This window comes from Callorhinchus milii, unplaced genomic scaffold, assembly GCF_018977255.1.
Source record: "Callorhinchus milii isolate IMCB2004 unplaced genomic scaffold, IMCB_Cmil_1.0 Scaffold17, whole genome shotgun sequence".
NCBI lineage: Eukaryota > Metazoa > Chordata > Chondrichthyes > Chimaeriformes > Callorhinchidae > Callorhinchus > Callorhinchus milii.
The window spans coordinates 5,006,621-5,020,395 of NW_024704758.1; the positions used below are offsets into that span (position 1 = coordinate 5,006,621).

Consider the following 13,775-nt stretch of genomic DNA (forward strand, 5'->3'; position numbering starts at 1 on the left):
TGTTTGCAGTGAGCTGTGATTGAAAGAGGCTATTGCTGGTATCATTGGCTGCATTAAGTTGGCTGTTCCAGTGAATATTGAAGATCCCATCCCATGTTTTTGGAGGGAAAAAAAAGGATTTTCTCCCAGTGTTCAGATCAACATTCCTACATATAAAATTGGCCATTCACTTAATGGATGTTTGTGGAACGTTGCTGTGTGCAAATTGGCTGTCCTGTCCACTCTCACAGTCACTACACTTTACAGTAGATCCTGTGAAGCGCTTGGAGATGTTTAAAGCACACAAGAGAGAGAAAAGTGGTGATGAATCAGATTTGAGGGTGTATTATCACACAATGACATTATACAATGATTCATTAAATTTGCTTTGCCCACAAAATACAGTCACTACACTTTACAGTATATTCTGCAAAGCGCTTTGAGACGTCTCGGAAGACGTGATGACGCGCTGTATCAAATGTGAGGATTATTATTATTATGATGCAATTCTAAGCAGGTTATTATAACCTCCCACAACAACAACTTGGATTTACATAGCGCCCTCTACGCCGGACGGCATTTCAGAGCGCTTCACAGTAACAGATTCCCGGGACCGAGCCGGGGGGAGGGGGAGGAAGGTGACCAAAGGCGCGGTCGAAAAGAAAAGTCTTCAGAAGAAGGGACCTGAAAGTAGGAAGAGAAGGGGTGGCGGGGGGGGTAGACGAATGGAGTGAGGCAGGGAATTCCAGAGCCTCGGGGGGGTGTAAGTGGCTGAAGGCACGGCTGCCGAGAGTGGGGCGGAGGACTCGGTGGGGGGGGGGAACGAGGGGGAGGCCACCAGACCCGGAGTATCAAAAACCGAGATCGCTGGGAATGGACTGGAATGGCCGGTCAGGTCAGGTCAGGCAGCATCTATGGAGAGAGGAAAGGGAGCCAACGTTTGGGGTCTACGCCCCTTCGTCAGAACTCATTGTTGCGTAGGCTCACCCTGCACTGTGATTGGCTCAGGTCGGCCTCCTCTGATTGGCGCACGGCGGCGGTGGCGCTGACGCGATTGGCTGGCTGAGCGAGGACTCACTGGCGGCTTCCCATTGGCCGGCGTCGGAGACGCTCCAATTGTGCCGATTGTGGCTCATTCCGCCGCTCGCTATTGGCTGATGCGCCTTCCACCCGCCCTCGCCTTCGTGATTGGCTCCGCCCTCCAGGCCCCGCCCCTCAGCGCCCCGCCCTCCGCAGCCCGTCATCCACTCCGCCCCCTTCAACCCCACCGTCCCACCCCCTCCTCCCCCCCCCTCCCCCCACCCCACCCCCGGCTCTTATAGAGGCCTCGCACCCGGTTACCGCTCGTACCCACCCACCGTCCGTCCTATGGCAGAAGTTGAGTCACCTGCGAAGAAGCAGAAGATGGCGTCGGTGCTGGAGCAGCTGAAGGGATTCACCACAGTGGTGGCCGACACCGGCGACATCAACGGTGAGAGAGAGCGAGACCGAGCCCGCGCACTGCACTGCAGCCCTCTCCGCCCCGGGACCCCCGGTTACACCCTCGGCGGCTCTGCCCACCCGCCGGTCCAATCTGTCTGCACTATCGCTGCGCGGCCTATTTGCCCCACTCGAGCCCGCGGCCCTCGATTTATCCCTCAGCCGCCCGGCGAGGGAGACAGAGAGGGGGAGGGAGGGAGGGAAGGAAGCACAGCTTGTGGGTGGACCCGCGCAATGTAGCCCAATTGGGCGTTTTGTGTTGTTGTCTTGGGCGGGTTTGTGGCGTCTTGGGCGGGTTTGTGGCGTCTTGGGCGGGTTTGTGGCGTCTTGGGCGGGTTTGTGGCGTCTTGGGCGGGTTTGTGGCGTCTTGGGCGGGTTTCTAATTGATTAAACCATTTTAATTTAATATTGCAAAATGTTTTTCTTCCCCCCCACCACACACACCCTCCCCTCCTTTTTGGACACCCTTTCTTACACTGTTTCATAAGTAAATTGGCCGCTCTGCTACTATCCACAGAAGAGACTGTGCATGTTGTATTATTGGGCTACTTTGGGGCGAGGGTCTGGTTTAACTGAAACCTTTTTTTTAAAAAAAATTAGCCAAAGCTGACTTTTTTTTCCATGCACAGTCCGATGAAAGATGCCCAATTTGGTGTGTTGGATGCCGAGGAGTGGAATCAGCAACAGTTAATGCAGTGGGAGAGGAGGGGAGGGGGTGGGGAGAGTGATGGGGACTTGCCCCCAATGTTTGGCTCACCCTCTTTAGTATTTATCAGTAGGTTTTGGTGGGGAGGCTCTGGAGTGGGGATGAGGAAGTACAAGGTTTGTCTGGTCAACGAACCTTGCGTAAAGGCCACTTTGTTCGAATCCCTGAATAGTCGCTGGAAACAGGTTTGACTGTATTGTATTATTTCAACATTTTTTTAAGAAAAAAAACCCACAGCAGTGAGGCAAGAGCTCACGCTGGAAGGGAGGGCTGTCGGATCTGTGTGCCAAGCTCCCCCCCAGCCTCCTGGTTATTGCTGCACTGCTGGGCTGCATATCTTAGTGATTATCCACTAATTATCCGAGTAAAGAGAGATGGGGCCTGTGCACTATACTCTGAGCTGTCTGGGATTACTCTGCCCAGGGAAGTGGATTAACTGAATCAACAGGACTTTCTGGTTCCGTGATCAATTAATACAGTATTTGTTGAAGTTCAAAGTTTTGACTTATCTGGATTATGCGCTGATCTGAGCGAGCTTTGACTGGAAACACAATATTTCAATCTATCGGTTTCCGTGCTGAAGTTTGAGCAATGCATATTGCTTAATGCATTGCAACATTTGTCATCTGTTATTTAATTTTGTCGCAATAGGAGTGTTTCCTGAACTTCCGATAAATATTGCACCCACGCCCACTGGAACCAAACACTTAGTCAGCAGTGTCAGGCAATATATTATTTGGATGACCAGCGCTTTGCCAAATGTGTAGGAAATGTTGAATAATCTTGCAGAGCTAACGTCTGCTCAAAGGGTTCCTGCTGCTTCTGTTATATGTTCAGATGCAAGTTTTTACAACTGTCCTGTCTTGGGAAGTTTAGTGAATGAAATCAAGACAAGTCAATAATTTTGCAAATTTGTCCAGATTCCCTCTTTCTCCCCAACTAAGGAAAGAGAAAGTGTAATCTTGTGGAAGGTTTTAGTATGAGCTTTATCTGAAAGCAGTATCACATTCTGAATGTCCTGTTTATTTATAAAAATCGAATTTAGCTTGGCTTAAATGAACTGTCCTGTTGACACTAGTTTGTCTACCTGGGTACATAATAATAATCCTTGCATTGATCACACCTTTGAGGTGTCTCAAAGTGCTTCACAGACTATACTGTAAAGTGAAGTTAGTGTATATTTTATGGGTGAAAATATTTATTTGGCAAGGTTCTTCCCTGGTATGGGAACATCATCTCAACAAAGCAAATGTGCTCTACAGTATTAAGTAATAACTAATAATCCTTGCATTTGATACTGTAGTTGGCGCAGGTTATTCCATGAAACATATACCACTTGTAACTTTTTTAGTGTCCAGTTTCCAGTGTTATGTAAGGCTTGTCAATACTCCTCAAGTCTTAGCACTGACCTTTTTAATCTTTGGGGGAAATATTTATTTTCAAAAATAACTTATCAGATCACATAGTGATCCAGTAGATGCATCGGAAAAACACAAGTGTACAGTGTTGCATAGTAGGTTGGAACTGTTCAGGGTGAAATATTTCAAGGGTAACTAACTGAGTACATGTATGCAGACAACAAGTGACTTTTAACAGATCTATTTACATACAGTTGTGTCTGGTTCAGTTGCACTTTCCCTTTATTCCAAGTACATCATATTTTGCTCTTTCAAATTCACAAGTGTAAATTGCTTAGTCACCCTGACTTTGCGGGTAATTGTTTTGAATGCAAATTTCTGTAATGTTTTGATTGCCTGACTTGCACCATGGCAAAGTATTTAGAAGAACAATTCCTCACAGCACTTGTAACAATGTCCCCCACCTCTCTAAAACTGGTCTGTGCTACATCAGACTGACTGGTGTTTTCTGTAAAGGATGAACTGTATTTGGAGACTTTGTTTCCATCTATAACAGTATGTTAATTGTCAACTTGGCTGAGTTGGTAGCACTCTCATTTGAGTCCAATAGTTGTGGGTTCAAGCCCCACGTCAGTACTTTGAACCCACAGTCAAGGCTGACCACCCAGTGCAGTGCTGAGGGAGTTGCGTGTTACCAGAGATGTTATTCTTCGGGTGAGACGTTTAACGGAGGTCCCATCTGCCTGCTCAGGAGGACGTCGAAGATCATGTGGCGCTTCTCAGAAGGGGGTTTCTTCCAGGGACCTAGTCAACAAACAATCACCCAGATTTTATTGATCACTCACATCATGGCGTGTTTGTGGGACATTGCTGTGCGCAAATTCGCTGCTAGTTTCACATACAAAATGCACAGTCACTGCACTTTACAGTAAATCCTGTGATAATTATTCTTATTTAATAATTATTTAATAAAGTATTATTTAATGATCATATCACAATGTTATTATTATTTATTATTAAATCCTGTGAAGGGCTTTAAGACATCTCAACAAAGCATTATCAAATGCGACAGTTATAGTAGCCTTGGAAAGTTGGGGTGGAGGGGTGAAACTTGTTAGTGTAGATTCTCAATTCTTAAAGTGATGAAGTTAACATCTGGTTGATCAGTGGTTCATTAAATGTCTTTGATCCACAGCCATCAAAGAGTTCCAACCCCAGGATGCTACGACCAACCCTTCCCTCATACTTGCTGCTGCTCAGATGCCAGCCTATGAAAAACTTGTGGAGAATGCTATTGAATATGGAAAGAAGCTTTGTGGGTAAGAAATCTTAAATGAAAGGCCTGAAAGGGGGTTGGGTAAAAGTGTTTGTAAAAGATGGTGTGAACCCTGTTTACTGTAACCCCCTTGCAGAAATACAAATTGGAATAATCACGTTCTTCTCAGGATTAGCTTACCTGCTGTTCAATAGAACTCCTGTTATCTGAACATTTTATATACTAAACTGGTGGAACAGGCTGGAAGGATTGAATGGCTCCTTGTCCTTGCCTACGACAGCAACCTGCATTTACATAGCGCAGTGTAGCGTCCCAGAGCTCTTAAACCTATCCTTCCGGCTTTTCTGGCCTAATCAGAAATGTTGGGTTTGTTCACGCCACTTATGTACTCGAGTCGCTTCAATTTGACTGATTGTGAGTCAGTAGATGCAACTTAGCTGAAGATATACAAAATTGTCCTATGGTTACTGTTTAACCAGGCAGTTTATCATTACTTATCACTACTATTTATTCAAATGACCCCAGTAAAGTGTAGTACAATCAGACACACCCAATTTCTTGGCATTTAAGCAGGAACTATTTGTTCAGTTTAAATCCATCTCGCGTCACCTTTTGAGGAAGATGAGATCTTTGTTTTGAAAAAATGTTCATTTTAGAAGCAGTACATCTACAAGGGATTTAAGCTTGTGTGTTAAGAGATAAATTCTTATCTCTTTATGTAGCTAAGGAGCATGGTTGCAGTGTTCCGTTGTGAAAATCACTGCTCATGTACTTTCGAACTTATCTAAGATGTGTCTGTTCAGATGGATGTTAAAAGATCCCAAGGCATGATTTGAAAAGAGACTTTCTTTCAGTGTCCTGGTCAACCATCCTTCAGATTTTGTTTTAATAAAAAAAGGAATTTCTTCATGGCTGTTTATTTAGGACATTGATGTGCGCCTACAAATTCAATCACACCACTTGATCATAAACTCTTAAAGTGCTGTGAAGGCTTTATCTGTAAATGAATCTCTTGCAGGACCGAGAAGGAGAAACTCAGCAACGTGATGGACAAGCTGTTTGTCAACTTTGGGATGGAAATTCTCAAAAAAATCCCAGGCAGAGTTTCAACAGAAGTTGATGCCAGGTAAAACAAACTAATACTTAACAGAAGCTTTTAGTAACCTGATTGAACTATTTTAACTCCACTTAGATGCCAGTTAATTACAGATGCTTTTTTCTAAAAGTTTTCAGTCACACAAAGTACGTGGCCAATATTTAGAAAAAAGTCAAGTCTTGAGAGAAGCTGCTGTGTAGGAAAAGAGAAATGCTGTATCAAGGCCAAAGTGAACTGAAATAAATGTGACCCCTTTTTCTCACTAGGTTGTCTTTTGACAAAGATGCCATGATCAAAAAGGCCCAGCATTTGATTAAACTGTATAAGGATGTAGGGATCTGCAAGGACCGTGTACTTATCAAACTCTCTTCTACGTGGGAAGGAATCCAGGCTGGAAAGTAAGTGCCGTTTGCAACTTGTGCAAATCAACAATATAAGCATCCCCAGTCACATGTCCCATTTGCATTTCATAACTATGCTGAAATTGGATACACATAGAACATTTTGCATTGGATTTGTCTTAAAAACTGGTAGAAATAGTGAGGGCCCCATTAATCATTAATTTTTTTAAGAATTAGTTTATAGGATTTTTGTCTGCAGCAAAGGGCGCTGTTTGAGCTGTGCCAGGTGAATTTATGGGCATTTTGTGGGCAAAATGCAGTACACAATTGCACACAGCAATGTCCCACAAACAGTCATGGATTGAGTGACCATTTTTTTATTGAGGGATTATTACCTCTGGAAAGCAATCTGCTAATCGACTAACAACCTTGTTCCTACTTATCGCTAACAAGACATCAATCTAGCTAAATTAAAAAGTGATTTGAATACTTTCTATCCATGAAAGAGTGATTCCAATTTGCATACTTTCAAACCTTTCTTTGGCAAAATGCAGTTAATATACAGGATTGGGGTTTGCTCCTGAATGCTATTTATAACCAGGCCCAAGCGAGGAATGAAGGTCAGGTCTGCAGATTTTCTGCATTCAAATATGGATTAGTTCTCCCTCTAGGCTAAGCACTAAGCTTCTTCACTGGTTGCAGGCATCCTGACTCAGTTTGTTTTCCCAACTGTAGATGAGTGATGGCTCTGTACATTCTGATGAGATCATATTTGATAATACTAGTGTCTATTTTTGAGAAAGGAGTCTGTTTCTAATCCCCTTAAACTAATAAGGAACCTCTTTTGGCACTCCAGGAGAATGTGCATTTGGAATGGCATCTGGTTTCTTTCTCCTGCCCTCTCCCTAAACAAATTGAGATGAACTTTCAGTCATTCTGTCCCTGTTCTGTGAAGATCCATCCTTGAATAGGTGTGTTTACACCAACCTTCCTCCCTTCAGACCCATCCCAAACTTTACATCTGTATAACTCTGCTTTTGGCCACTCTGGGTTGTCAGCTACGTGAAGAGCTTTGAGATGGCCTCCTCAGGTGAAAGGAATAAATAAATATAAATTTGTTTAAATTGGCCTCACCGAAGTTTGGATGTTAACTTGCCCATGAAAATCTAATAGTGAATCCTATTCCCCTTTTTTGCACAATGTTTTCATAGCCAATGTTCTTTGAGTGCTTTGATCTGACTGTTGTTGTTCGTGGTTAAACTTTAGCAACCCTCTATTATAGGATCCTTGAAGAGCAGCATGGCATCCACTGCAACATGACTCTGCTTTTCTCATTTGCTCAGGCAGTTGCCTGTGCAGAGGCTGGAGTAACGTTAATTTCCCCATTTGTGGGCCGTATTATGGACTGGCATGTGGCCAACTCAGATCAGAAGAGTTTCAAGCCAGCAGAGGATCCAGGTAGTGTGGTGTGTGTGTGAGAACCTTGTTTGTAAAACAGCAACTTGCATTTAAATAGCGGCTTTCAAATGGGGCAGAGTCTCGGAGCGCTTAACACTTGATGTCGAGCCCAGGGGGTGGGAGGAGGTGACTGGAAGCATGGTCGAAGAGGAAGGTCTTCAGTTGTGATCTAAAAGCAGCGAAGTATCGGGCAAGGTGGAGGGATTGGGGGGAGAGAAAGTACCAAAGCTTCGGGGTGCAGTCAGTGAACACCTTTGTTAATCATTCGTCACACATTGTTCTGATGTAATGTTCAGATATCGCATTTTAAATTGCTACATTGAAGTGGTTTGGGGTTTAGTTCTTCATTCAGTTTAGTTGCCTGATTTGATCACTGTTGCTTTTGCAAATCAAACACTAGGTGTAAAGAGTGTGACCAAAATCTACAACTACTACAAGAAGTTTGACTACAAGACCATTGTCATGGGAGCATCATTCCGCAACACCGGCGAAATCAAGCAACTAGCTGGCTGTGACTTCCTCACAATCTCTCCAAAGCTGCTAACAGAGCTCAGCAAAGATGTTGAGGAGCTAACTCCCTTCTTGAGGGAGAAAGATGGTAAGTCTTTCACTGCCTTCATGAGTCCTGTAGCGTAGTGGTTAGTGCGCTCGCCTCGCAATCGAGAGGGTTTGATTCCTGGGCGGAACAAAGCCTTAGGCAAGTTTCCTCACCCCACACACCTAGCAGTGAGTAGGAACATGGCTGTTAGTTGATAGATGGATCACTTACGTGGACTAATAATCCCTTAGATAAATAAATACATTTTAAAAATTGGGTCACTCAATCCAGGACTGTTTGTGGGAGACTGCTGTGCGCTATAAATCAATACTGTAGAGTAGTCTAGAATTGTAGTTGGGATTTTCTTGAGTTGAGCTGCTTTTCAATAAATTGCTCATTGTACAAGAGTAAATTGATTAAACATCAATAACACATGGTGGGTTCAGCAGCTTGCAGTTTTCAATAACTAGCTATATAGGTGTTTCTCTGGCTAGAGAATAATCCTCCTTTTTTTTACACTCGAATTCTCTGGCATTGGCTTTGCACTGAATACTCAGAATGAAATGTTTAAACCTGCTTGTTATTGGCCAACTCGCCATTCATTCTGTTGAATAACTAACTGGGACTTGGCATGTCATGTTGATGACACTGCCCAGCAAAGCTAACAGAATGGAGATGCTTCTGTGTTGTTGTACATCATTTGTTCAGGGCATGTGGTCGTTTTTAAGAGCTAACAATATCTGTAGGTTTTAGTTAAAACTGAATTTGTCAACAATGTAAATTGACCTTAATAACTTGCTCTTGATGGAACAGCCCTTGTCTGAAGTCCTTAACGAAACACTCATACTCCACTGTGTAACTCAAATTCTGTTGCTAACTAATGGCTTATGTCATTTAAAGTCATTTGGTCAGAGCAAAAACGAGGGGGAGGGGAGAGAGAAGGGGCTTAATGTAAAATTTGTATTATAACCTCTGTTTTCTGTCTACCAAGTCTGAATTTGACTTGAATTATGGGAAATATGTCAGGTCATATGGCATCTAACTTGTCTGCTATTATTGTTTTTACAGTTACTAGATATTATTACAGCTTTGATTACATAATTGTGGTCGGTGCTGAAATAACTGAAGGTTTAGCACTTGCTACTGAAATGGGCAAGTTTACTAATTGCTCAGTACTTTTTATTTGTAGTGTTTGAACTGCATAATATTCTCCTTCTTAATTTGCTATTTGTTTTCCTGATAACTGTGCTCTTGTATTAAAAGTCATCTTCCTTGTTGCATCACATCCTGTTTTGACACATTAACGGAAACTTGTGTTGACCACTTTCAGCAATTTGTTTCAAATGTTTTAAGATTTCTAGTGGCTGAAACTTCACCTAATCTTAGCTGCAAGGCCTTTTCAAAAGAACAGTACTTTCAAATTCCACAATTCTGTATCCATTTGAGATTTAAGAAAATGGTCACTCAGGGTGACATCAGGCCTCAAGCTATTATCTGCTTACAGCCAAGGAGCTTGACATCGAGAAAGTAACCATGGACGAGCGGACGTTCCGCTGGGAGCACAATGAGGATCAGATGGCGGTGGAGAAACTTTCTGAGGGGATCCGCAAGTTTGCAGCTGATGCTGTTAAGCTGGAAGAAATGTTGAAGGTACCTATGTTCCATTGAGCCTGTTGAGCAGTTTATTGGGACACGACTTGTCTTTTAATTGCTATTCCCCAATATTTCTCTCCCAATTATTTTGACTTAATAATAATAAGCCTTGCATTTGATGTAGCACCTTATCACGTCTTTGAAATGTCTCAAAGCGCTTGACAGAATATACTGCAAAGCGAATTGACTGTATATTTTGTGGGCTAAATCATTTGGGAGATTTGCAGCAATAAGTCAAAATGATTGGTGGCTTCAATCATCCTAAAAGCCTTCGGACAAAATAATGTAAATGCCCAGTCTGTATACAGAATTGTCTTAATCCCTTTGCTTCCAGTCTAATTTGGAAGGAGAAAGACCTTGATCTTCTAGGAAATTGAGTAATGAAAGTGGAGAAGTGTCTAGTAAATGATTAACAAATTTAATGATAAAAATTGAACAGGAAGGAAAATGGTCAAAAATACCTAACTGGCAAAAGGGAAACTCTTAAGGAGATGAGAAGGGAGCTGGGTTCACCCACAAAATGCACCACTTGACAGCATATTCTGTGATGCGCTTTGAGACACCTCAACAATGTGATAAGGAGAAATATTAAATGCAAGGAATATTATAAATTGGGTAGAAATGCTGGCTGCCAAGGCAGTTGGAAAACTATAAAGCGAATAGAGTAAAGATTTATGTCTTATTGCACATCTTTTTCAATTTGGATTCTTTGGGAGAAAATTTCAATGTCTAGAATTTTGCCCACAAAATATAGTCAATCCACTTTACAGTATAGTTTGTGAATTTTACTAAATCATTGAATTGGTCACTTCAATCCACAACTGTTTGTGGGACACTGCTGTGCGCAATTGGCTGCTGCATTTTGCCCACAAAATTTACAGTCAATTCACTTTACAGTGTATCCTGTGAAGGGCTTGAAGACGTGACAAGGCGCTATATATCAAATGCAAGGATTATTATTATTAAAGCAGGTATCACTTCATACCAGCAGAATGATAGTGGGATCAATCCTTTACCAGGTACAGCTGGGTAATTTTGAGTACTGTAATGTACTTTATTTTTTTTCATACTGTTCTGTGAAAATCATTGCTAGTTTGGATTTTAAAATGTGTTCATTCTAATGCCTATTTAATTCTTTTAGTGAATAAACTTTGATCATTTCTATTTGAAACGGGTGTGCGCAGTTGTCTCTTCACCTCATTGAAGAAAGATTTGGAGCCAATAGAGTGACACCGCTGTGATCTAAGGAAATTCCAGTGCAGCCGTATTGTCTGGCTAGGGGCTTGTCAGTCTGAGAGAGAGAAAAGGCAGATTGCTTGTGTGTTCAGCATCGGCTAATCAAAACCCAGAGGGTAAGCTGACACACAATACAGCCTGTTGCTGTCCATGAGCAGTAGAGCTGTACAACACGACCTAAAATTAACAAACCATAAATTGCAGAGTTCTGTAGCATAATGTTTATGACTGGACCCAGGTTTGATTGACTTGGCAGGACAAAACCTTACGCAAGCTTCCTTACTCCACATGCCTCTGTTTACCAAGCATTAAGTAGGAACCCAATTGTTATTCAATTGGAAGATTGCTTTCCAGGGGTAATGATCCCTTCCAAAAATAAATAAAAATAATAACTTGGTCACTCAATCCACCACTGTTTCTGGGGACACTGCTGTACACAATTGCCTGCTGCATTTCCCCACAAAATATGGAGGCAAATCACAGTATATTTTGTGAAGTGCTTTGAGACATTTCAAAGCTGCGATAAGGTGCTAGATCGAATACAAGGATTATTACTTTGAATATCCATTTTTAAGGTCCAGTTTATTTTTGCTTTGTGTATTCCAGTAAATGTTTTTTTCCTTTTGGGATTTTTCTTTCAGAAATCAGCATTAGAGATCAAGATTTTGGGGGTTTGTGGATTTAAAGTATTAGAAATCCTGAGGGTTTGCGATGCGTGTTGAGTAATATTGAACTCCACGGATTGGTTTCTTTGCTGGAGATTGCATTTGTTTTTTTTAAATGCTAAGTGGAACCGTTACAAAGTTACACTGGCTTCCATTCCCCATCTAATCTTGCTTTTAGATTCATCCGGTTAACAGTCAATGGGTGATTATAATTGTCTGAATCAATCCATTATTGCATTTCTGCTGCAACTGTAATTGACTTCAGTAGCTTGGACACTGTCCAAAACCATTGAGGCCAAAAAAATACATGTTTTGTTTTCAAACCTTTATTAAATGTACCATAATACACAAAGCAGGTTTATTGATAAATATTACAAGATATTTTAAAATTGGAAATATCCAGCTAATAATTTTACAACAAGGGAATATTGTGCTCTACTGAGATGTCCTTTGTGGGTGATTAAACAAACTGTTGACTAACCTCATGTATGAATCAGAAGAAAGTTCTAGAGTATGATTGGAGCTGTACCTCAGGGGCTGAAAATATCTTTGGGGAAGGGGGTGAGGCAGGTGGAACCACCAAACTTCATGGCATTGTGACTGGTCACATTTAAGGCTAAAGTCCAGTTACCTGCCCTATTTTTGCAATACTTTGATAGCTCAGGCATTGCCACCGCAGTCGGCTTGGAAATGAAGCTAAGAACTGATATACCCTAGATATCGACGGATTTAACACTCTTAGAAACTTCTGTTCCTCTTGTGCAGGATTTGTATGTGTGAGAAAGTTTCCACATCTCTATGTTTTGGTTTAATGTTTGTTTTTTATTCTCCTTCCTTCCACCCCATAGGAACGGATTCAGGATATCGAGAACGGAAGCTAAGATCCACATTTGCACTTCATATGGGAATTGAGGATAGTTTGACCAAGGATCAACGAGCAATACTCAATTCACCTACCATGTAAAAGGACCACATCCTGTCACTTCATTCCTTCACACATCATTGAACAGTGATTAGAAAAGCGGGTTTGTGTAATTTGTAAAACTTTCTAATAAACTTGAGAACATCCAGTGTGTTAGCAATTTTTTTTTAATCTTGCCTAATCTGACTAAGTACAATTCTATTGCATTCTTTTTCCCTCTTCTCTGGGTTTCTGGTGAACAGTGTGAGGTGGCAGCTCGTGATCTGGGATTTTAAGCGAATGGCTGACACCAGTATTGTGTAGTTAACGTTGAACGTGATCAGCACCAGAGAAGTCTGAATTGGTGCGGGTAAATGAATGGTAAATTTTGGCGCAGTGGTTGAACTAGAAGAATCTTTTTCAGGGTTTTGAGCTTTTGGTTCACAGGAAAGGCTGAAGAGCTGCTATTGGAAATTCCATTTGGAGATCCATGTACTCATGTGTTACAACAGCTTATTAACAATAATAGTAAGTCATACTATGAGGTCTTACCTGTGCAAAGCCAATGAAAGCAGCTATTTCTGGTTAATGAGGGTTTTCGCAATCCTCATTGAGATCGGGGTTTGCATAAAGTTGAAACCAGTCTCTTCAACTTCCTTCTAAACCAGTGGTCAGTCAGCCCAAAATGTTTATTTTTTGAATTTTTCTTTATTTCTGCCACCATGGGTATAGCTGGGTAGCTCCTGAAAACACGCAGACTTGTCTGGACAGATGCAGGTGTTCGGTAGTCCCCTTTCGGGGTGAATGTTTTGTATTGAGCCTTTCATGGCAGGGGTGCATTTTAAAGTGCTTCAAACAAATGATTGGAAACTAAAGTGAATTTACTGTATGTTTTGTGGGCAAAATGCAGCAGCTGAAGTGCACACAATTTGCTTAAAGCAATAAAAACAGAGAGAGCTGAGACAACTCAGCAGGTCAACGCCAGTTTTAATGAAGGGTCGTGGACCGGAAACGTCGACTCACTTTCCTCTCCATTGATGCAGCCTGACCTGCTGAGTTATCTGGTTTTGTTTCAGATTTCCAGCATTC

General features: G+C 42.0%; 1 protein-coding gene across 1 annotated transcript; it reads left to right on the forward strand.

Annotated features, from left to right (window-relative positions):
* The first annotated feature begins 1,279 nt into the window (after positions 1 to 1,279).
* On the forward strand, positions 1,280 to 12,854 carry taldo1 (transaldolase 1). The gene is given in 8 exon segments (NM_001292912.1): positions 1,280 to 1,450; positions 4,718 to 4,841; positions 5,817 to 5,924; positions 6,161 to 6,292; positions 7,518 to 7,693; positions 8,094 to 8,291; positions 9,736 to 9,881; positions 12,634 to 12,854. Coding segments are annotated over 8 exon segments (1,020 nt in total). The 5' UTR covers positions 1,280 to 1,347; the 3' UTR covers positions 12,667 to 12,854.
* The last annotated feature ends 921 nt before the right edge of the window (positions 12,855 to 13,775 follow it).